We start from the raw sequence: 25,119 nt of genomic DNA on the forward strand, positions 1-25,119 counted from the left end.
TCTCCAGCTGAAGGACAGGGCATCCACTTTCCAAGCTGTTTTGTGGAATGACCTGGTGCAAAAGAGAGGCAGCTGATGATTGAGATGGGATGCAAACAGATCTATCTGGGGGCATCCCCAAACTGCAGTAATCCCGTTGAATAAGTTGGTGTCTAGCATCCATTCGTGAGGATCTAAAATGTTCCTGCTCAGGCTGTCCGCAAAGAGATTCTGCTCTCCTGGTATGAATTGGGCCTGGAGTTGTAGATTCAGATTTAGAGCTGTGTCCCATAAAGTCATAGCTAGTCTGCAAAGGGGGTACGAATGAGAACCCCCCTGCTTGTTTATGTACCACATGACTGTGGTGTTGTCTGTGCAAATCAAGAGAGGTCCTGGATGCAAAAGGTTCTTGAAGGCTAGAAGAGCATTTTGAACTGCCAACATTTCCTTCAGATTGATGTGCCAGTTAAGATGATCCTTTGTCCAGGTTCCCTGCTGGCAATTGTCTAGAAAATGTGCTCCCCAAGCATAATCCGAGGCGTCCGTGGTTATGATTTGAGAAGGTTGAGGAAGACGGAAAGGCTTTCCTTCGTTTAACGCACACACCCTGGACCACCAAAGGAACTCCTTCTGGAGGCAGGGGATCAGAGGAATCAGAGTGTCCAGATCGTGGTAATGCTGTGACCATACACTTTTCAGATACCATTGAAGCTTTCTCATATGAAGCCTTGCATTTGGAATCAACAGAATGCAGGAAGCCATATAGCCCAGTGCCTGCAGGAATTTCCTTGCAGTGAGCTGAGGTAGAGTTGCCAAAGTCTTGAAAATTGAAGCCAGCTGTATTTGTTTTTCTGTAGTGAGGAAGGCCCTTTGTAAGGTTGTATTTAAGAGGGCTCCCAGAAATACCATTTGTTGAGAAGGGATCAAATGTGACTTTTTTGTGTTCACCAAAAAGCCCAGTAGGAGGAGAAGACGTTGAACAAAATCAAGATGTTGAAGTAAAAGATCCTTGCTTTCTGCCTGAATAAGGCAGTCGTCCAAATAGGGGTAAATCTGAAACCCCTGGAGTCTGCAATAAGCCACTACTGGTGCCAGGCACTTGGTAAAGACTCTGGGCGCAGTAGATAAACCAAAGGGCAGTACAGAGAATTGAAAGTGTCTCGAACCTGCCTTGAACCTGAGGAATTTCCTGCGTTCCTGCCTGATGGGAATGTGTAAATAAGCTTCCTTTAGATCCGATGTCACCATCCAGGCGTCCTGAGAGAGCATTGGAATCAGCTGCTGCAGAGTAAGCATCTTGAATTTTGGAATTTCCAAAAAGGTGTTTAACACAGAAAGATCCAGAATAGGTCTCCATGAGCTTTGCTTTCTTGGAACCAGAAACAGTCTTGAATAAAAACCTTTTCCCATCTCTGAGAGTGGAACAGGCTCTATGGCTCTCATGGCCAGAAGAGCATCCACTTGATTTAAGGCCTCTGACCATTGATGTTTTGGCAGATCTGGCCAACCGAAAGCCCTTGGCAAGGCATGAAAGTGGAATTTGTAGCCTTTTAAAACCACGTCCAATACCCATTTGTCCTGGGTAATATGAGTCCAATTTCTGTAAAAAAGAGAAAGTTTTCCTCCGAGAGGGGCATCCAGGTAAAGAGGTCCTGTAGCCCAACCGAGAGAGTCATTGAGTTTGCTTCCTTTGAGATTGGGATCTGTCTTCTCCCCTTCTAGGTGAAGAGGCAGTCCATTGTCTCGATCTGTAGGAGGCCTGAGCTTGGCCACGACCTCTGGAGAGTCTATATCTTCCCCTTTGAGGCCTGTCAGACGTGGGAAAGGACCAATTTTTGGAGGGCCAATTCCTGGAAAATCTAGGAGGCTGAACTTGCAAGAAATCTTTCACAGTTTGCATAGATTTTGCCTTTTCTTCCATCTTTTTAATAACCTCCTCAGCCCTAGATCCAAAAAGAACATCATGCTGAACAGGGGCATCTAATAATTTTGCTTTAACCTGTTCAGGTAAACTTTGCTCACGAAGCCAAGCATGTCTCCTGATAACAGTACCAGAGGCTGCGGCCCTGCAAGAAGCATCCAAAGCATCAAAACCACAATGCAAGCTATGTTTGTTCAGTTGTATGCAATACATCCTGTAGTTCCTTATCTTCTATACATGCAGGAAGGGAGGCAAGCTTTTGCTTTAAAACAGACAAAAGAAATTGCTGATACTTAAACATATGAAACTGGCAATTTAAAGCCCTAACAGAAAGGGTAGCAGAAGTATATACCTTTTTACCCCACCTGTCTAAGGCACGAGAATCCTTCTCAGAGGGAATAGGATTCTTAGAAGTAGCAACTTTAGCAGCCTTAGATCCCTGAGATATAGTTTCAGGATCTGCAGAAGGATTCTTAAACAAGAACAAATGAGACTCAGGAACCCTATAAAACCTATCAGGCTTAGAGGGAGCAGGAGGCATGGAATCAGGATTCAAATTAGCCTCGGAAAAAGCATCATCCACAATGTCAAGAACAGGAGGGATAGCCAAAGGCCTATGTTGAGGAAGAAGAAGGAATTCTCTAAGCCTCTTCTTGGAAGCAGAATAATCCTGACCTTCCCAATGAAAATGTTCCTTCATCTCATGTAAGGTTTCCCCAAAAGAAAAATCTTCAGGCGGAGAGGCAGAGGGCAAGGAGTCCTCAGCATCCGAATCCTCATAAGGGGGGGGGGGGTGAGAACCCCTAATCATAGTAAGCAAATCTTCAGCCATCCTTAACAATTGCTTCTGTGTCCTGGGAGTAGATTCAGAAGTAGCTTTGGACTTAACAGGAGTCTTTGTCTTTGCCTTTGAAATAGTGATGTGAGTAGGCCTGAATACCCCCTCAGAAGCCGGTACCTGCACAGCGGTTCCAGACCCATCCGAGGGAGCGACGTCCGAAGGTCCTTCAGCAGATAAAGTAGAAGGCCTTGATGGCTCCCCATGGGAGTCCGTATCGGCCATCGGTTCAGAAGTGGCGGACGACAGGGGCTGCGCAAAAGCGCCTCACTGACTACAGCCGAACCGGACGCTGGCTCCAGCTGCAACGAGTCCTGTTTGGACCTCGGAGGCCTGTCCTTGTATTTGCGCTTCTTTTGAATTCCGGTAGTATCCAACGACATTCTATAATTGAAGCGTCTGCCAAAGTAATTCAGAGCCCAGTCATACCTGCGTTTGATAGTACGAGAATTAAACCTGGCACAGAACCGACAAGAAACGTCGTGGTCAGGGCCTAAGCAAGGTAGACAGTAAGAGTGGAAATCTTTATGAGGTATTTGTTTCCCACACGTAATACAATTATTAACTTTTTCTGACATCGGAGGAACAAGAAAAAGATTCCCCAACGGGGTACTTCGCTTTGAGAAGAGAAGTAAAAACTTTGGACCGACAACAACCAAAATGCTGTTCGAAAATCGCCAACCAACGACTTGCGAGCTGCTTTCCACCGCACGGCAAGAAAGACTGGAGAAGATGGCGTCGGCTGAGGGCTATGTACCAGAGCGTACTGACGTCAGGGTACTGGCTTGTACAGCCGACGCCGGACCCAGACTTTGGGATTCTGGCCGACCTCGAGCTGCCTACCGGCAGGAGCACCCTACAGTTATGACTGCAACAGTGAAACACGATGAACATGCACAGGCTGAGACGTCGTGGTCTGGGCCTAGGCAGGGGAGGCAGTAAGAGTGGAAATCCTTATGAGGTATTGGTTCCCCACAAGTTAAGCAATTATTAACTTTATCTGACATCGGCTGAGGCAAGAAAGCGTCCCCAACGGGGTACTTAGCTTTTGAAGTCTTCGGAAGCTGAATTACAGGAGCTGGCCGACCAGCACTTGCGAACTGCTTCTGCTTCGGGCACCACGCGGCAAGAAAGACTGGGGAAGATGGCGTCGGCTGACGCTTTTATACCCCAGGCGCTCTGACGTCGGGGAAAGGGCGACATCAGCCAACGCCGGACCCAGACTTTGGAATCCGACCGAAGGGCTGCCTGAGGCAGGACAACCCATATGTGATGACTGCAGATGCATCCTTGAAGGACATCTGTTAACTTTTTCTGACATCGGTTACAGCAAGAAAAAAGAATCCCCAGTGGGGTACTTAGCTTTAGAAGACTTCATGTTTGCTACTCGAAAAATGAAAATTTCAGTTAGCAGCCGACCGGCACTTACAAACTGCTTCGGACTCCTTCTTGGCAAGAAAGACTGATGTAATGGCATCAGCTGCATGTTTTATACCCCTGACGACCTGACGTCATGGAAGAAGCAACAGCATCCGATGCAGAAATCCCAGGACTCTGGTATTCAGGCCAACTGAGGGCTACCTGCAGGCAGATAATCAAAGTGCGACAACTGCAACAGTGAAACACGAAAAACTTCTAAACTCTCTCTTTTTTTGTTTTTAGATAAAAGGGGGGGGGGGACAACAAAATGCCAGCAATGGTATACGACGGCTACATTAAGTAAAGATAACAGTAATACTTAAAAGGTATTTCACAGTGTACACACTACCAGAGATTTTAAATGAAAGTTAATAAACTGATTTTTAGAGTCGCTAAATCAGTGACGGGTAAGGGACAAGAAAAAAATCTTTAAAGTAACGGAAAACCTTAGAAATTAAAAAAATAACAGACGTATATCTTACAAATGCTCAAGATCTAAGGTGAACCACATCTTTTGCATTAAGCAGCAAATGAGGTCTGAGGTAACAGGCTTGGTGCATTATGAGTAAGGAGAAGCTCAAGAGTTTTAGGTTGCCACGAGCTTTAGCAACGGCAAAGCCAGACCCGAGCAAAAGATCCAAATCCATCTGTTGAGAGAATGAAAACTGACATCAGATACACAACTTCCCCAAAGAAAAAAAAATGTTTTCAGTTACTTTACACCACTGTTAAACTGACAGAAAAAAATGAGTGCTCTATGTAAAAGAATGTTACAGTCTTCAGAAAGTACATCAAAACACAACACTTCTAGCTTACAAATAATTTTCTTTAAAAGGAAAATAATAAAACAGCAACAAAATTAAGAAAATGTAAGTCTTCCCCCAAAGAGAACTCATCTGTCCAACAGAGGAAAACATAAGCCTTCAGTCAGTCAATCTTCAAAATCCTCAGGGGAGAGTACTCGTCAGTGGCAATAAAGCACTGAAGGGCTTGGGGGCAAAACTTGTCATAGTTATCTCACTCAAGCTGAGTGACAGTTTGGTTGCATGGAAGCTGGCTGGCTATTATATCGTTGGCAGGATACAACCCACATAGCTAAGGCTACTGCAGCAGTTATCAATATAATGATCATCAAATGGTCCCTGGCCATCAATGGAAGTGGAAAAACATGCAATCAGATGTAGAGATCAAATGTCAGGTTGAGACCACCCAGACGGATGAACCAGCAGCTGGTGATGATGAGGGAGAAGCCGTCTTCCCAGGCGATGTGGTCAAAGCAGGGAAAAACATCCACTGTGGCCAGAAGGGAACTGTAATACAGACCTTTGCTCTGTACATCTTAACTTTATGCATTTACCAGACAGGGAGGACTTCCTGGACTTCTGCATTCCACCACCAGCTTTAATTATGCACCTTACCTCCATACCTGGCTTCGCTGCATATCTGTTCCGCAGTCCTCACACATGCTGACTTAAGGTGCTTTCATTCTTAAACTCCACATATTTTTTCTTCTTCTTCCTGAGGTGTCAGAGCACTGAGTAATTACTTGAACTCTTGTGCTTTCTCTCTAGTCAACTTCCAGACCTTCAACCTAGGCTCTGTGGGCTGTTTCACTGGAGATGAATTTTCAAATCGCTGACACTACCCCAAATGCCTTTTCCTTACTAGGGGGAAGTCAACCCGAACTGCATGTTGGCTAATCTTGTCTGCGATCTTGTGACTACGAAATTGTTGAACAATGCGCTGGCCAAAATCAAGCCATTTACCAGACAGAAGTCTAGAATGGCCTGTCCTCTATTTCAGCTGCCCCACCCATATGGGCTCAGAAGTATTCACATCCTATTATTTGTCCCCATGCAACCATTCAGATCCATCATTATCCACACCAACTCATGTTATCCTGTTTTATCTAGTTGGTCCTGCAACTGCTGCCTGAATGCATTTTTTCCTCATTATCACAGCCCTGCCTTGTGACACAGGGCACTATTCAAAATTTCAGCCTACACTTACACTCCAGTCTGACCGTCATGAGTCTGTCACCAATTCTGATGAAAGACATCAATGTCCTCTGTCTCTCTCACCATCTTGTCACTAGGATACACAAAAAGTTCAGCTGCTTACCATCACGTCATCCACTTCCAAGCTCCATTCTGCCAGTAAACCAGTATTGAATGTAGCAATCCTTATTTCCTATTTGAAAGTGTACTGGTTTTACAGCCAGCCTTCACTCAACACAGCTATCCCACGTAACCCAAGCTGGGCAACTGGACACAGTCTGCCCAAGTGCTTACTGACCTGGGGGCTGTTGGTCTTTATGTCTATCACACACTGGCCAACAGGAGCACACAGGACCTTCTCAATGTTTCATTAGCCGCTGGCACAAATCAGGTCCTCAATTCACTTACTGGTAAATCACCCATACCCATTTTTGGCGACATAACTCAATGCTACAAAATCACTTACAGCCAATGTTTACACCACAGAGCTAACCCTGACACCATGTCCAGTCTGTAATTCATGTTCCCCTATACACAGGGTATTGCGCACCATAGCTCATTATCAAAGCAGTTGGTCTATGTACCATCAAAAATCTGTACAGCTACTCACACCACCATTCCTGAATGAGTTTTAGGTGGAAACATTCAGCATGTTTCTGGGAGGAACCACACAGAGACAAAGGGAGAACATTTGAACTCCTTAGAGACACTGCCCAGAGGCCAGGATAGAACCTTCTGCAAAGAAGGCAAAGACTTCAATCATTATGTTAACTACAGTAAACATTTTCAAGAAAATTGCTCAAGAGCTAAAATTCATTACTGTTATTTATATATAATAATCACTAACGCAAGTAAGTGATTAAAGGTAATAATCAGTTTTAGAAATGGAAAAAGAATCTTACCTCAACTGTTTACTTGAGGTACTCCATTCCGGTCTCTGCCCAACGACACGCTGATCCGAAGAATCGGCATGCATAGGTTCTACTTGTCTGCTGGCTCGCTTACATGGTGGAGAAGAATGGCCATCACTTAAACTTGCCTCACTTTCTGTGCGTTTCTAGAAATAACACATACTAACTGAATTAAAAGAGTAAGGAAAATTATAAAACATTCAGCTCTCTGAAGTAAAATTTACATCTAAACCTCAGTCAAGATGAAACATAAATTGCTTTTAAGACAACTAGCATATGTCCAATGACCACCATGGCAGGGATGATTTGCATTTATGAACAGAAAAAAAATACAACTGTTGTAATAAACTGGACCATGACAGTAGATGTTGCAGTAACCTAAGCTATTCAGGTTACATCCTGCTAAAGATGACAAACTTGCCAACTTAGCAAAGCTGAAGGTCACATGCACTCTACCAGTGCTCGAACAGTGCACCATATAAAAGCCAGTTGGAATTCAAAAAGCTTCACATCTTTCTTGTCCCAAGAAGGGAGGCAATGGTCTCGAAAGGTAAAATGCCAAGAAACACAAAACAAGATTAACTATATAAACACGGACATATACATGCACACTCTGTCAATACACAAAAATAACAGGCAAAAGGAAGAAGAACGCTACTACAACAATGATCTACTGAAGTATCTACTGTTACGTTAACTTTGTACACAATTGTACTAGGTTTTCTACTAAATCAATGTTGCAGTAGACTAAGCTATTTTGGTAGATTACCAGATCTTAGAAACCAAAAAAGGAAGGAAGAAGTAAATGAAGAATCTAACAGCTGCTGGAAAATGGTCCTAGCACAGTCTGTTCTGGACCTGGAAAAGAAATTCAATTTATAATGCTTTGCAAACATATGTACAGAAGACCAAAACGCTGCCTCTAGAATACACCTGTGGCTTTCTGCAAAGGGTGGACTCGAAGTCAGAGTCCTAGTGGAAAGGGCCCTAACCCTGCCTGGTGGTCTTCCTCTTTCTTCATAGAAGGCAAACAGCTTATCAGCTTTCCTGAAGGACTGAGTTGTGTTTATATACTATTGAAACTGCTTGTAGACTTCCAGGGTATGAAGAATTTTCTCCATGGAGTCTGGGTTCTGAAAAAACAAGAAGCATAATGGACTGTCCCAAAATAAACTGTACAATCTTTTCAGGCATAAAAGGACTAGCTCAAAAAAAAAGGCCTTGTGGACAATGAAATAAGAATGACTCACCAAAATATTCGGTGATTTGCTACTACTCTAGTAAAAAATCACAGCAATAAATATGGCCCATGGAATGGCACCAACTAGAAAATCTTTTCACTTAGGCACATATGATTTTTGCAACCAGATTTGTTAAGCTTTTGGCATGTCCTCTTGAAAAAATGTGCCTAAAAGAAATCAACAATTCTATCATCCAGGCAGAAAACTAAAGATATTTCAGCTTGAGGTGTATCAAACAACCCTGTCTTATGAGAGTTAAACCCAGTCTGTTGGAAAGCTTGTGGTAAACACCTCTGCCAATTTCAAAAGAAAGAGAACCACTGTTGCCTGGGCCAGAAGAGAGTCACTACCACTATCTTTGGGGAGTCCTTCTGAACATTTTAAAGAACCTTGGATAACAGTGAAGTGTGGAAAAGCATAAAGGACATTCATGTACAGGTGGAAATGAGAATCCGGGACCCTGTAATATCTGTCAGGTTTGGCAGGGGCCGGGGGAAGAGAATCAGGTGCAGTACTGACATCATTGTACACATCAAGTACGGTCAGAACAGGAGGTATGGCTAAGGGCCTATGCTGGGGCAAATGTAGAAAGGTCCTTAGTCTTTTTCTAGAATCAGAGAAATCCTGACCCTGCCATTGAAAGTGCTCCCTCATGGAGTGTAAAGTCTCCCCAAAGGAAAATTCTTCTGGTGGGGAGGCCGAAGGAATAGAATCTTCTGCATCTGAATCCTCATAAGGCGAGTAGGCCCCTTCCTGATTGTCTGACAAATCAGATCCATCCGAGGAGTAGTCTGAGGAGAGAGGTTCAGAGGGATCAGTCCTGGGCCTTTTGTCTGGAGGAGGTTGGGAGGCCCTGTCTGGGTGAGGTTGGGAACCCCTAATTAAGGAAATGAGGTCCTCAGCAAGACTGAGGATCTGAGAACTGGAGGAAGGCCTCTGAAGTAGATTTGGCAGGCAAGGCTTATGAAAGTTTGGCAGCTTTTGCCCTGGAGAAGGCCTTAATAGACATGGAAGCCGGGGGCCTAGCTGCCCCACGTGCAGGTGTAGAAATGTCCAAAGGTATGGTGTCGGACAATTCTTGAGCACTAGCTTCTGTAGGGAGGTCTGATGCAGACTCGGCTGGGGCCTCTCTGGCCTCGGTGATCGGAGGTATGGTTTCGGTAGTAGCAATAACTGAGGACTCTGTTTCAGCCGAAACCGAGACACTCGCAGTAGGCATAGCCGTGGTTTCAGCCGAAACCGCGGGCCGCGAGTGTCGGTCCTTTTCCTTGCGTTTTTTGACCATATGCGAAGTCGGAGACTCCGACGGCATTTTATAAGCAAAAGCGATTCCAAAAAAATTCCTCTGCAAACTCCGACAGAGTCCGTCGGTTGAAGGAGGCACAGGCTAAACAAGCTGATACGTCGTGGTCTGGGCCTAAGCATGGAAGGCAGTAAGAATGGAAATCCTTATGAGGTATTTGTTTCCCACAAGTTAAACAATTATTTACTTTGTCTGAAATCGGCTGAGGCAAGAAAGAGTCCCCAACGGGGTACTTAGCTTTTTTCGAAGTCTTCGGTAGCTGAAATCTCTGGATCTGACCGACCGGCACTTGCGAACAGCTTCTGCTTCGGGCACCGCGCGGTAAGAAAGACCGAGGAAAATGGCGTCGGCTGATGCCTTTATACCCCAGAAGCTATGACATCGGGGAAAGTGCGACATCAGCTGAGGCCAGACCCAGACTTTGGAATCCGGCCGACCGAAGGGCTGCCTGAGGCAGGACAACCCATATGTTATGACTGCAGATGCATCCTTGAAGGACATCGTATCAGTCTTCTAGGTCTGATTGTACGAAATCCTGGAGCAGAATTTTTTTTTTTTTTTTTAACTGTTTGTCCTAAAAGGAGGCAAACAAATCTACTTGACATGTTCTCTACACAGATTAATTCCCAGAAGACACAGCAGTGCAGTTTCTATTGAGGGTCTGTCCTACTTCTGCTTAGCTTGTCTACAGTATTTGCTCAGTATGAAGCCTGAAAAAAAGTCAAACGGATGAATTACTACATCCCAGGCTATCACTGCATGTCTGCAAAGAAGGTCAAGAGCTGGTATCCCTCTGTTTTTTGATAGGCTATATCACTGTGGTGTTGTCTGCAATAACTTGCAGAGGTCCTGGAGACCAGAGATGATTTAGGACATTTAAAGCATTATAAACAGCCTTCACCTCTGACATCTATATGCTTTTATCTGCCCTGTTTGAATCACATACCTTGTTATACCACCCCATGGGCACAGCTCCCCGTGCCAGGTCAGAAGTATCTTGTGACAGACTGAAAATGAAGATAGGAGAATGAGACACCTGGATTCCAAGAGAACTCGTCTACCCACCACAACTTCCCTCATTACAAACTCCAGAATTGGAATATGAAAAGAAAGGTGCACATGAGCACAGTCTAACCTGGGGAACCACTGATTTTTCTCTCATGGAAGTCTGACCAAAGAAATCTTAAGAAACATAGCAACCATGTACCCCAGAACCAAGAGAATTTTTTTGGCAGACAATGGATTTTTACTGGAAAAACTCAGTAAGAACTGATGGAACATCTCTACTTGGAAAAAGAAATGTTCTTTTCTGGGCAGACTAACAGCCATCCCAGGGAAACTATTCTGTAACAAGGCAATAGAACATCTGTCTAAATTCACTTCACCCCAGACAGAATAGAGGATTCTCAACACTCGCCGAGGACTCTTGACAAATGGAAAGAGATTCACCAAGTATAGGACAATCAGCCAAATATGAAAAAATGTCAATGCCCTGAAGTCTGTGATAAGCAATTACTGCAGCCAGGCACTTTGTAAATACCCTCAGAGCAACAGATACTGTGAGCAAGATAAAGAAAATCTTAAATGTCTAAAATGTTTGCCAACTGGAATATGACGGCAGGCATCCTTTATTAACTCTCACGGTAAAGCTGGACTCAAAGGGCTAAGATTTAAAAGGGTAGGCAGGATAACATTTTGAACTTTGGGACAAATGAAAGATTGAGAAAGGAGATATCTAGCACAAATCTACAGTTCTCTTCTTCCACTGGTACAAAAAAATCTTTGAATAAAGCCATCTGCCTACCTGGCAAGCAGGCACTGGTTCTAAGACTCCATAAATGATGCAAACAGTGAAACTTGATTTCTAGTCAAGGAGAAATACCCTGGAAAAGAGGGACTCCCATCGCTAACGTTAATGAAAGTCTAAAACAATCTGGTGCCACAACGGAAGGTGAACACTCGAAGCCTGAGAGATTGCCAGGGCATGCCTGTATGCATTTGGGGGTGGGGACAAGAAGCAGACCATCATTCTGGAGCCTCCTCGCCACTGCCTTTTGAAATCCTGATCACTAGCACCTTCCCATTTTCAGTGCTTTTGAAACAAAGGGACCAGAGGTAAAAGGAAAGTTATTTATATTAAAACAAAAAAGGTAGGTTGGAAGACTTGGATCACCCCATGAGTCAACTTTGACCTGAAAGTTCTTAAGCACTTCGGGTGCAGAAGGGCCAAGCAAAACTTCCTTGTCCATGGGAAAATTAAAAATTTCAGTTTTAAGATCTTCAGGAAGCTTTTGCGAACTAAAGTAAATCATTTCATGACTGACACAGAAGCAATAGCCTTAAGACAAGAGCATCGGCGACGACACAAATACATTTTAAGGTGGACTTCCTACATAAGTAAACACATGAGGCATTCAAAGAACTGTTCACCTCAGATTAGGAAGATTAACATTTAACTTTTTCATGCTTTCAACAGACAGAAGTAAAAAGTTTAGCAAATAAGCATGACCGTTAAAACTTCTGCACATTAGAAAGTGACAGAAAAATAAACTTTCGTCCCAAATTTGTCAAAAGCTTTCCCCATCCTTATCAGAGGGAATGGGATTACCATTAGAAATTTGACTAACAGAAGCAGTTTTCGTTACTGAAATCACTGCAGGGTCTTCTTTAAGGTTAGACGACAACTGTTAGAGAGTATAAAGTACTCTGTATAAAGCAGACTTCCTAGGTACAGAAGGCAGACTGCCAGTTTAACTACAAGCCAAAAAGAAAACATTATCTAAAGCAAATAAAACATGAGGAACAGCTGCAGATTAAGAAATTTACAACTGTAACAAATCATGACACATTTGCTGAGAAAAGGGAATGTCACTCTGGTCCTACTGAAAAGCCTCTTTCATTTTAGATAAAGCAGCACTTTCCTTAAAACCTTTACGTTGTGAAGAAGATCCTTAAGCACAACCTTCTCCTCCAGCCACTGCTCTTCTGACTGAAGATCTGAGTCAGAGTCAACATCTGAAATAGGGAGAGAAAAAATAAAAGTTACGTACTCACCATAAGTTTGCATCTGTGTTGCCCTTTTTCATTCACTTACGGGTTCCTGATCTGATTCGGCAGCATACTAAAGACTTTGCATCCAACTCTCAAGCTCCTCCCTCTACCAATAATGCCACACTTCATACCCGATTGAGTTTGCTGCTATATTGCAAATAACAGAGGAGGAGCAGATAGTCAGAAAGAAAAGATAGGGCTCAAAGCTGGACATATTGGCTCCAAATAAAGTCCAACAGTTCCATCCAGAAGAAAGAGGACAGGGGATGGATGGAAGGGGAGCTGATGAAGAATGACAATGAATAATACAGATGACAAGTTAAGTTAAGTACATGACTTGCACAACTGATAATGTCCTTTTCCTTTCTTCCTCACTTAAGGGACAGAATACCCAACTATGTTAATCTTGGGTGGCCCTCATGTAAGGATATTCCAGAGTACTGAACCAAAGGAGGCTCTATTCCTAGATAGAACATCCACTTTGTAATACGAGACAGAGGTATGAGCTTTGGAGCATAAAGCTGCTGCATAAATGTCATCAACAGACGTCCTTAATCAAAAAGCCAATGAAACGGCCGTAGATGTAAGCCAAGTAAGCTAGGGGAGGTTTTGGAAATGCCATACCCTTCAGAGTATAAATCCATGAGACAGTCAGTAATGCAGTTAGCTATGGTAATTTTAGAAGTTGACTGGCCTAGATAATTTGGAGAGAGAGACAAAAAGCTGGTCTGACTTCATAAACAGTCTTGTCCTGTGGATGTAAAAACAGAGTTGTCTGTATACATCATGGAGGTGTGGCATATACTCACCTTAATTTGCAAAATTTGGAAAGAAAACTGACAAGTAAATGGTTGGTTAGTAGCATTTTCAGAAGCTACCTTAAGTAAAAAAAAAAAAGGGGGGGGGGGGTTTGTTCTCACAGAAACCCTATTTTTGTGGAAAATAATGTAAGGAGTCTTTGCTGAAAGGGCCTTGAGTTCAGTCTTCTTGGCAGCTATAACTTAGGCAAAAAGAAATTCTGTCTTCCATACTAGAAATTTTAAGTCAGATTTGTCTGAAGGTTTTTTTTATGTCAAACCTTCAAGTGCAGCAGTAAAATCGCGGTGAGGTATCCTTTATTGGAGGCCTTAGCAGAAACATGCCTTTTGTAAAGGATTTGCACATTCGAGAGGTACCCAAGTGAAAGGATTTACTCCCCATGTGGAAATTAGAAATTGCTTCCAACTGACATTTAATTGTAGAAAAGCTAGCATCATTTTTGAAAAGGGCTGACAAAAATGAAGAACAGTTGAAACTGGAGCAGAAAAGGATCAATGTTCTTATTTGAAGCCAAAACAGAGAAACTTTTTTACTTGCTTCTACAAACTTTTTTGATAGAATCCTTTTGAGAAACCAAAGTAATGTAATGAACTGGGGAAGAAAGCCTGGACTGTATTATTGGAAGTGGAAAAACCATCCGGTCAGCTTGAAGGCCTGAATGTTGGGTTGTTGAATCCCCGACGGATGAGAGAGGAGATCCTGAGTGGGTTCCACAACACAAGGAGGACAACGAAGATGAGACCGTAAAAAGAGGAATATTACATGCTGAGACCAGAAGGGGGCAATGAGGATTACTGAGCTCTTTAGTCTTTTTACTTTGTAGAAAAATCTTGGAATCACAGGGAGAGCAGGATAAACATAAAAAATACCTAAAGGCCAAATGCAGCAACTACCCCCGAGGGGGGATCAGAGCAAAGTGGGTGTGTGTGTGTGTGTGTGTGTGTGTGTGTGTGTGTATATATATAGACACACACACACATATATATGTATATATATATATATATATATATATATATATATATATATATATATATATATATATATATACACACACACATTTATTTTATTTATATATATATATATATATATATATATATATATATATATATATATATATATATATATACACACACACACACATATACACACACACGCACGTGTATAGGTGTGTGTATGTGTGTGTATATATATATATATATATATATATATATATATATATATATATATATATATATATATATATATATTTATTTATTTTCATAGATGGGTACTAGGCTATCGGCCCGAGGGCCTACGCAAGCCTAGCCAACAAGGTTCCCTGGCTTACGCCACCAAGAAAGTTATTTTCCTGTGCCACTGTCGAGCAGAGACACAAAAGTGACCCCCAGGGTGTATTTCCTATTTCCCATCCACTCAAGATTTTTCTTGAAGAGTGCTAACTAAGAACTTTGCTAGACATAGATGGGTAGCCTGTTCCAGAGTATGGGACGCCTCTGGGACAGGAATCTATCCCTCCAGCATGTCCTGTTTATTGTGGTGAAAGGTTTAGGTCCCTAGACTGTGTAGCTCGGAGGAATTGGGATTTCTTTAGGTGTAGCATGTCCAACAGCTCTGGGTTTGACATAGCTTTATATGTTAGGCAGAGATCACCTCGAAGTAGGAGATATGCTACGGAGTAAAGCTGGAGTTTTTTGAGACGGTCCGTGTAGGGCATCTGTTTGAGGCAAGAAATCCTCTTTGTGAGGTACTTCTGTGGCCTTTTCAGCTGCTGCAGATGTCTTATGAGGTACATTCCAAAAGGGGCGTTGTACTCTACAATGGGTCTAATGAGTGTAGAGTAGAGGGAAACAATGACCTCTTTTTTCCAGGATGAGAACCCTTTTATGAAGAGGTGTGCCACCTGACTACTGTGGCGATGTGACTATCAAAGGACAGACTACTGTCCACCTGGGTCCCAAGGTCTCTATCACACATTTGGAGTTAAGTAGACTGCTGTTTATGTAGTAGTTCATAGAGAGTGCAGCCTTTACCTGCATAGTTGTGATTACAGGGACTCTGCATTCTTCCTGTATAAATATGGGCCCTTTAGGGGGTGGGGTAAAGTTAGCACTAAACCTATCTGCCAGGATGTTGGCAATATCAGTTGGTTCTGTAATTGTCATGCCGTTGTGCTGTAACTCAGGGCAGATCTGGGTGTTGCCATTGAGATTCTTGACACCGCTATAGAATGCTTTGTGGTTGTCCTTAGAATCTGTGGCGATTTTGTTTTCGGAGCTAGCTTTGGAGGATCTTATAAGGGATCTCAGCTTCTTAATGAGGCTGACCAGGGACGCCTCCACTCATGGGATTTTACTCTCGTGACAATTTCTTCCTTCTGTTGTACAGTTTGTTTATGGCAGGGGACCACCAGATTGGCTTCCTTTTTTTGGAGGATAGCGTCTTGGCTCTGTTTGGGATAGCATGATCCATGCACTCGTGTAAGTGCTTATAGAGTGCATTTGTGTAGGATTCAGCAGTTGTAACTGTATTGTCCTCCGCATGAGTGTCAAAGTTTACCACTTCTGTCTTAAGAAGCATTAAGTTGGTTTTGGAGAAATTTTTTACCGTGGTTTCCTTAACGGGGGGTGGGGACGGGATGTGGATATCAATGGAGATTAGCTTATGGTTGGATTGGACCAACGAGGAGTTGACTTCAGGTGTGGAACACCAGTCACTCATGTTGGTAATGACTAAATCTAGGATATTGCTGCCCCTGGTGAGGGTGTGGAAAAGTTGATCCAGGACACTGGAGTTTATGAATTCCAAAAAGCGTTGTGTGAAGGAGTTGGTACACGAGTAGTTTTCCCAGTTAATGGCGTGGTAGTTGAAAAACACCCATTATTAGGGTGTTTGTTTGAACCCCAATATTTTCCAGTACATCAAGAAAAGAGTGGGAATCTTGGGGCATGGTGGGGGATCCGTAGCAAGCTAAATTTGGATTGCAGTTTTGCCCAGAGTTAGTTGCACTTGGATAACCTCGGATGCATTACGCTGAGACACTAGCCTGAGGTGTGGATATCCTTAATGAATATGGACACACCTCTGCCTTTGGTGTTCCGGTCCAGGTTAAATGGCCGAAAAGTGTGGTATGAGTTACAGCCTGGTAGTGCAAGGGTGCTCAGTGGAGCCTTAAACCAGGTCTCAGTCACTGCACAGATATTGATGTTCTCCACTTAGAGTGCCTCAAGTGAGTGCATTTTGAGATTTAAACTTCTAGCATTGAGTAGCATTACCCTCAGTTTTTGCTTGCCTGTTCCTGTTACAGTGGTGAATTTATCATTTGAACCTTGCCTAAAAAAGGCACTATAGGGGCGGCAAAAGCCTTAGCCAGTATCCGGAATCTCAGGGGCGACAGGTGCAGGCCATCTCTGGCAAAGCATCTTGGTCTGTCATCCCAAGCAGGCAGATACTGGATCCCCTTAGAATGACACCAGAAGCTTAGCCAATTGCTGAAGTCAATCATTTTGTCCTTGTACTGCGGTATAATTCTGGGCGATGGCAGGACGCTACTCAGGGCTAGGGTCATAACTGCCTGAGCTACAAGATCAGAGAGCTCTTCCATGTCTCTTTTCATGTAGTCCAGGGAGGTACGTCTCAGGTCGTTCACACCAACATGGACAATGACAGAGTCATATTTGTAATTGTTGTGGAGTGACCTGAGTGCGTGGGTTATGTGGCGGATCCTGGCACCAGACAGGCAGCTGACAGCAACCTTTGCATTGTTTAGCTTGGTGAGTGGTACATCAGTGTGCCTGACTATAGAGTCACCTATGACTAATGTGTTGGATATGTTGTTTTGCCTTATTGGCTGTGGTTGAGTGGCACGTTGAGTGGCACACTGAGTTTGTGGGCTATGTGTCATTTGGGTTGTGTTGGGGGTGGAAGTTGCTTGCGTTTCTGCTTTGGAGGTCTCTGTTGCTTGGGCAGATTATTACTGAGAGCGTCTGGGAATGTTTTTGTATTGCTGTGTGTGGATTTTGGTGGTGAAGATTTAGTGAGACTATGTGTCAAGTGAGGTGTGGTGCAAGTGTTAACCTTCTCCTCTTGAATGTCAAGTTTGGTCTTGGTTGGAGAGTGCTTTACCTCCAGTTTGGCTAGATAAGTGCATATCTCACAGGCTGCAGTGTTGGGTGGTAGGAGGAGAGGGCTGTCTGTGTACATGAGGCAATTTCTACACTGCCCCAAGATGCCAGATTCATCAGATAGATAGGAGAGAACACTGGGAGCTGACCCTTGGACATACCTGAATAAAAAACTATTTTCCTCTAGATAAGTGAGGAGCGAGTACAACAGCTGTTTTTCTCTAAGCAAATGAGAAAAAGTGCAAAAACTGTTTTCCTCTAGGTAATGAAGAAGGTTTAGTGCTATAGTAATTAGTAGCTTATTTAGTGCTTACAACAAGTTCTGAACAAGTGCTGAGCACAAATAAGCAAATTGAAGTGCTAAAACTAAGAATCTGTATCAACACTAGACTAGTTACAGGAAAGAAACAAGTGCAAACGCAGGTTTTCAAATCAGAAAGTTGACAGAGATGGAAAAGATTGCCCAGATGGCCAATAACTACAATTTCTGGGCCAGAACCACTCCTTATGTGCTAGACAGGTTACCTAGTGCTTACCACTCCCACTGACAAGCTAGAAGGCTTCCCTCCAACACAGAAAGGCTTTGGGGGGGGGGCTCAGACGCTCACATACAGTCCTGGATACAGCAAATCTGTATCTGGACTACATTAGTTACAGGAAAGGTAGGAAACAGGCTTAATTTTTTTTTTGTTTTCTGTAAAAAAAAAAAGTAGCTAAAACAGCAGTAAAAACAATTCAAATGCAGTGCAAGCTAGCACACGAGTATGTAGCAATATTAGACCAAACAGTTTAAAAAAAATGCAATTAAAATAAAAATGACGAAAAACAAGTGCAGAAGGAGTGTATTATGTAGAATGTGGTAAAGAGATGAATATGCACATATATGTATACACACACACACATACATGCATATATGTGTGTGCGTGTATATACACATACATACACGCATGTGTGTATAGCTATACATACATATATATATATATATATATATATATATATATATATATATATACACACACACACACACACACACACACACACACACACACACACGTTTGTGTATGTGTATAAAGTAAATAGAAAAGGCACTGTGATACTATGTCTATCTTTAATCTCACTCAGACATTTCTAAGCAGATATGCTGCAGGTGCTGGATATGGGGTTTACTTTTGTGCCCTCACAGAGGGCTAATCTGCCTGATTTATTGCTTGACTTGAGACTTTTCCTCAGAAATTTTAACTTGAAAGTGCTTTTAGATGATGGAGCGGATGAGCCTTTTCAGCCTAATACTAATACTCACTTGTGGAAGCCTTGACTGTACAACCCTCCACTCAACAATAGCTGCATACATTATTACAGATATGTGATCGAGACACAAGTCCGATCTGTACACGCAGTGCTGTTTGGTATTCTCTCTCCACAGAACAAATGGCAGCTTTGCGACATTTGCAGTCAGACAAATCATAAAGAATAATGAAGGCTGATAAGGGGACTGGGATTGTTTTAATGGAGCAGTTACGACATATTTGCACATTAGAAAGAGATTTGTTAAACAGCCTTTTCTATGTGCGTGTTACCATGGAAGTTGTGCAACATTGTTTTTCGGTCACAGATGAAACCCTTAAGAATTTAGAAAGAAAGGAAGCTGTCTCTGCAGCAGAAGTTCATTTAATGGTTACTAACCCTAGTCTTGGTAAATTCTTCAGAATTCCGAAGATTCTTAAGGACTGCAGTGACCCACCCTTTCAGCATATTGTCGCCAATAAGACCACCAAGAATGAAAACACTGATGCATACCTGGACTGGGTTTGAACCCCACAGTACAAAAGGCACCCTTCTATTTAAAGAATTCATGGCACTTTCTACATGAGCTACATAAGAATCCACTAACTAACAAGGATGCTTTCTTAGTCACTCTTGATGCAGAGGCACTTTATACGAATATACCCCACGATGAGAGTTTACAGTTTTTAAGGTGTTACCTATCAAGAGCCACCTCTTTTTCCAGGAACAAAATTAGCACTATTTGCACACACATCTTTGGTTTTGAGAGGAAGTATTTTTCATTTTAACTGCGCAGTTTATTAACAAGTAAGAGGGGTGGCTATGGGCTCTAAAGTGTCATCGGCATTTGCAAATTTAGTACTGGCTGCTTGAGAAACCAGTACTTTAATACATGACTGTACAAACGCTATATTGACGATTTTTTTTGTGTGTGTGAGACAGAGTTCCGAGCGCCATTTACTTTTATTCGAGTCAATTTCAGAGAGTTTGCCCTTCCTAAAATTTTAACGGTCAGCAGTAGGATCTACCATTAAATATTTTGGATACTGCGATCACTTTGAATAGTCACACTTTGGCTTGGGAGTCTAGCATTTATCGTAAAGAAACCTTCTGCAATAATTACCTTCATTTCATGAGCATGCATCTGGTTCTTTATAAAGAAAAACTTGGTGCAAGGACAATTTATCAGGTTATCACGTATCATTACTGATGATGCTGTTTTGAAAAGGAATGTGAATTTCTCATTACTTGGTTGTTGGACAGAAAATATCCTGGAGCACTTTTAAACAGTTCTGCTGGAGGTGCAACAGGTCCAACCAGGTTTCTGCACATCATTACACATGGTTTTCCTACTGAACCCAATGAGTTTTTGGACCAGAACCAGCCCTCCTTAACACCCAATCACATTTCAGATCCACTCCACGCCCTCACTGCCCAGGGTGCGGCACACATTTTATTGACTCAAATGAATGGTGGTTCTGAAACTGAATTTTTTACTTCTTGGACAGATTCTACTGTGGATTCTTCGCAGAACCTGCTGGTCTCACCGGGCAAACATAACCGTTTCCCTTTGCCTATCTGCAGAGGTCGTGAGGCGATAAGGGACATAATTACAAGGAAATGGTCCATTTTAACAAGTGATTGTAAAATAGCACATACACTTGGAGTTACACCTACTTTTCTTTATAAAAAAATAAGACATGCTCATTACGAATGTCTTTTGAAAACACTCCTTTTCTGGTGGCACCACTTGAGAAGGACATTTTGCTCCCAGGCATGTTCCCGTGTAATAGGTGCTGGGGACTCGCATTCAATGAGGATGAATAAAAACTTCACATCCGATAAAGAAGTTATGTACTCACCATAATGTACGTGTGTGTGTGTGTGTGTGTGTGTGTGTGTGTGTGTGTGTGTGTGTGTGTGTGTGTGTGTGTGTGTGACACTGGGTCTTTCACATTTCTACATGCGGATAAAACTGTAGTGTTTAATAAACATTTTGATTGCAATACTACAGGGGTTGTGTACACAGGAATTTAGAATGCAATTGTTTTTACGCGGGGAAAATAGCCTGAAAACTGTTAGATCGCATAAAAGAGCATTGTGCTGCTATTAGAAAAAAAGAACAAAAGAATGGTTTGGCTAAACATGGCCTTGTTTGCAGGGGTTTCTCCAAATTTCAGTTTTTTGTATTGTAACAGGTTGTTCCGTTTTTATGGAGATGCAGATACACTGCTGGAATTTCGTGAATTGAAATGGCAGTTGTTTCTCTCTGCTGATAACACACCAGGACTTAATGAGACTTTACATTTCAAATGTACATTGAAATAGCATAATAGTTGCTAGGCTACATTTAACTAAGTTTGAAGAACTTTTATTTTGGTTGTTATACTACATTCTATGTCGAGTGATCCTTCACTAAATGTGCCTAGAATATTTAGGCAAGACTCAATAGATAGGAGTCAGACAACTATGGAACAATTGACTACATCAGTGGGAGATCGAACAAATGTCCGAATCACCCAAGAAGAACAGGTTGTTTTTTTTGGCAGAAATTTTTACAAAAGGAACAAATGAGAAGAGCAGATAATCCGTTTTCCAATGTTGGCCAGCGAATAGGCAATTCTTTACCTGAAGAAATGAAGGAAATGTTTGATAAATTAGATAAACTTATGGCTAAAGAACTGGCAGTGCACCTAAATTGCCCAAGTTTACAAAGGTATGTGGAACTTGACATCACACAGAGGCTTGAGAGCCTTTAAAAATCCTACCACCCCATTTGATCTACAGGATGAGACTGATAAAGCATTTCATAAGAGATGGGTAACAGCTGCCCATCGTTGCTCTATTGAATGGGTTAGTATATTACTTGAACAGGACAGGGTGAAAAGTGAAATTGAAAACTGAAATTTCCAGTGCTTGCGAAACTTTGTCAAATACAGTTGGTTCGGCTCGAATGGAGCAGTATTTGAAAGACATTCAGAGTAAACTAATAGATATGGAGAAACAACTGTTAAATGTAAAGAAATACAAATTAAATCGTGATATTAAAGATTATGCCGGAGATTCAGCTTTCTTTCGCCCAATTAACAGCAAGAGACGACGTTGAGGCATCAGGTTTGCGGATCAGGAGGGCTATAGGCGTAATGGCGGAGCTAGTGCATACTCGGATGCATCTACTGAGTGGGAAAGTGAATCAGAAGTAGGGGATTATCCAGAGCTTCCTGCAGTGCAAAACCCTCAATTTTTCCAGCAGCCTTTTCGTAGAGGTAAGCGGATCGGAATACGGATCGGAATACGGAGACAGATATAGAGGGGGCAATTCCACAACTGAAAACGGACAGAGACAACATTTGGAAGCCCAATCAGCTTCCCAAAGGTACAAACGAGTTAGAAAGAACGGACTCTTAATTTCTTTAACCAAGAGGTCAATGGACATGCTGTAGATAAAGCATATATAATTAATTTATGTAGTTTGAATTTGGACGATGCTACAACTTCTATGCTTAACCGTGGTTTGAAATTTATACCCACTGTACTACCTAGACTACATTTTTTAAACCGCGATAAATATCGTTTTATACGTAAATTACATCTAACTTGTTTTTTTCAAAGCAAGGACAAAAGTGTGGTTTTATATAATGTATATAATGATATACCATCTATTTTGGATGACTCAGAGTAAAGTTTTCACTCTTGTATGTCAGAAAATTAAGTTTTTGTGAATAATAATGCATAGTCAGTTGGACACATCTAAAGTTAGTTAAAAGTCATTTTGTTCCACCTTATTTTCATGAAGGTATTAAGAATTTTTCAGCAATGATAGATTTTGCAATCGAGTCTATTTACAGTAAACTCGATGATAACAGACAAGGTATCAATTATAACTTGACTAGATTAGAATGGCAAGCCCTACAAAGATTAATTAAAAATAAAGAATTAATAATAAAACCAGCAGATAAGGGCAATAAAGTAGTATTGATGCATTATACTCAGTATGCTGAAATGTGTTGGGAACATTTAAATGACCATGAGACCTATAGTAGATGTGACATTAAAGAATATGAAGAGGCTGTAAAACAATTTAATGCTTTACTTAAGGGGCACAGATTAGGTTACTTTTCAAAAGATGATATAACTCCTAAGACAGATAATTGTGAAATAGCTAAATTTTATTGTTTACCAAAAATACATAAGAAAATTGATCATCCTCCAGGTCGTCCTATTGTGTCTGCATGTAATTATTTTCTGCATAACATGGGTATATTTTTGCATAGTTTTTTATATCCATATGTTATTAAGCAGGCATCTTTCATTAAAGACCGCTTTGATTTTTTGGAAAAAATATTACCAATTACATCGACTAAGGATATGTACTGGTTTACGGCAGATGTAAAAAGTTTGTACACAAGTATAAAACCTAGGCATGGATTGAAAGCATTAGAAAAATTCTTAGGAGATAGTCCACTATCATTTTATATTGTGGAATTGGTAGAATTCTGCCTTAAGAACAATTATTTTTATTTTGATGGACAATTGTTCCATTAGTTGAGAGGCACAGCTATGGGGCCAGCCTTTGCCCCCATGTATGCAAATATTATGATGCACTTTTTTTGAGACAGAATTTTTATATCAGATGGAATTTAAGAAGAATGTAGTAAAATATTACCGTTATATTGATGATCTAATTTTTATTTGTAAAGGGGGAAAACAGGAACTACATAGTTTTATGGTAGGCCTACAAGACAATGAGTATGATTTGAAGTTGGATGGTTTTCAGTTTGGAAATAAGGTGAATTTTTTAGATATTACTTTAGAGGGAGGTGAGAATGGAAAGATGGTCACCAAAGAGTTACGTAAATTTGAAGAAAATTTACATTTTTTGGATGGATATAGTTACCATCCACAGCATCTCATGAAATCTTTACCGTATGGTGAATTTATAAGAGTTAAGAGATTGTGCAATAATACAGATGAAGTGGATATAGAATTTGAGAAAACTTCACAGTTATTTGTTAAAAGGGGTTATGATGCAAAGGAAGTAACATTGTCTTTAAATAAGGTTAAAAAAAGTAATGTATGGAAAGTAAATAAATGTAATAATTTTTATAGGAATCAAAAAATCTAAAGGTTTACAAAAAATTTATATGGTAATTACTTATGATTTGTTATCAGAAGACGTTTGTCAGGCAATTCAATTTTACTGGAATTCACTATTCAAATATAAAGATTTGATAGAAATTTTTCCAAAAAATATTATTTTTTCATAGGAGAGAGGTAGGAACCTTAAAGACATGTTGGTCCATGCTGGATTTTCTACCCCCAAAATTAATTTTAGCATAGATGTGAAGTTAGTGGGAACTTATCCATGTGGGAAATGTATTTCTTGTCAGTATGTATGTACAACATTTGACTGTATAAATGGAAGGAATTTTCAGCCCTCTGGTAAATTCTCATGTAATACAGAAGTAGTTATATATGCATTGAGATGTCCATGTGGATTATTTTATATAGGGGAGAGTAAACGTGCTTTCAAAGTAAGGTTACAAGAAAACGCAAGAGATAATAGAAATAAAAGAATAGAAAGCCCCCCTTGCAATGCATTTTAAAGATCATCATAACAGTAACCAAAAGGGTATGTTTGCTACTATCTTGGAACACATTGTTTTAGATAAAAATGATGAAATAGTTCAAAGGAGACTTATATAAGGAAACCGTTTTTATATTAAAATTTGACACCGACACCCACAGGCATTAATGTAGAATGCAACTGGAGAGTTTTTTTAGTAATTAATTGATAAATTGATTAATTAACATTTTATGGTATAAATATGTGTTGTAATGAATTTGATAGTATTCTCCTTGAAGGCGAAAGCCGAGGCGCTAGAGAGAGACTATCCAATAAATAAGTGTTGGATCCTGTTTTCTGTCGTTACATTTGAAGAACTTTTATTTTTTATTTTGGTTGTTATACTACACTTAACTAAGTGTTTGGAGACAAGCCTCTCAGTTTAAAGCTACAAGTCACTGCTCGATTTACAGGATTATTTTCAGGTAAATTTCTGATTACATGATTTATTTGTGTGCTATTGGATAAGGAGTGTAAGTAATTATTTCACTGCAGTCTGGATTACTAAATTTGGCGAATATTTCTAATTTATTTTATCTTAAGAAGCTCTTTACACTTAAAAGAATGAAAGCTTAACACTGCTCGCTTAATTCTTCGGTGATTCCAGAT

General features: G+C 41.2%; 1 protein-coding gene across 1 annotated transcript in view; it reads right to left on the minus strand.

Annotated features, from left to right (window-relative positions):
- ATAD2B (ATPase family AAA domain containing 2B) overlaps positions 1–25,119 on the minus strand; it is a 4,508,062-nt gene that overhangs the window by 4,224,640 nt on the left and 258,303 nt on the right. Inside the window, exon 2 of the mRNA XM_044063554.1 lies at positions 7,057–7,211. Within this exon, the coding sequence (XP_043919489.1) occupies positions 7,057–7,211 (155 nt within the window). The remainder of the gene's footprint in view (positions 1–7,056; positions 7,212–25,119) is intronic.

The sequence above is a fragment of the Protopterus annectens genome, chromosome 2.part1 (genome assembly GCF_019279795.1).
Source record: "Protopterus annectens isolate FY-2018-M chromosome 2.part1, PAN1.0, whole genome shotgun sequence".
NCBI classification, from domain to species: Eukaryota; Metazoa; Chordata; order Ceratodontiformes; family Protopteridae; genus Protopterus; species Protopterus annectens.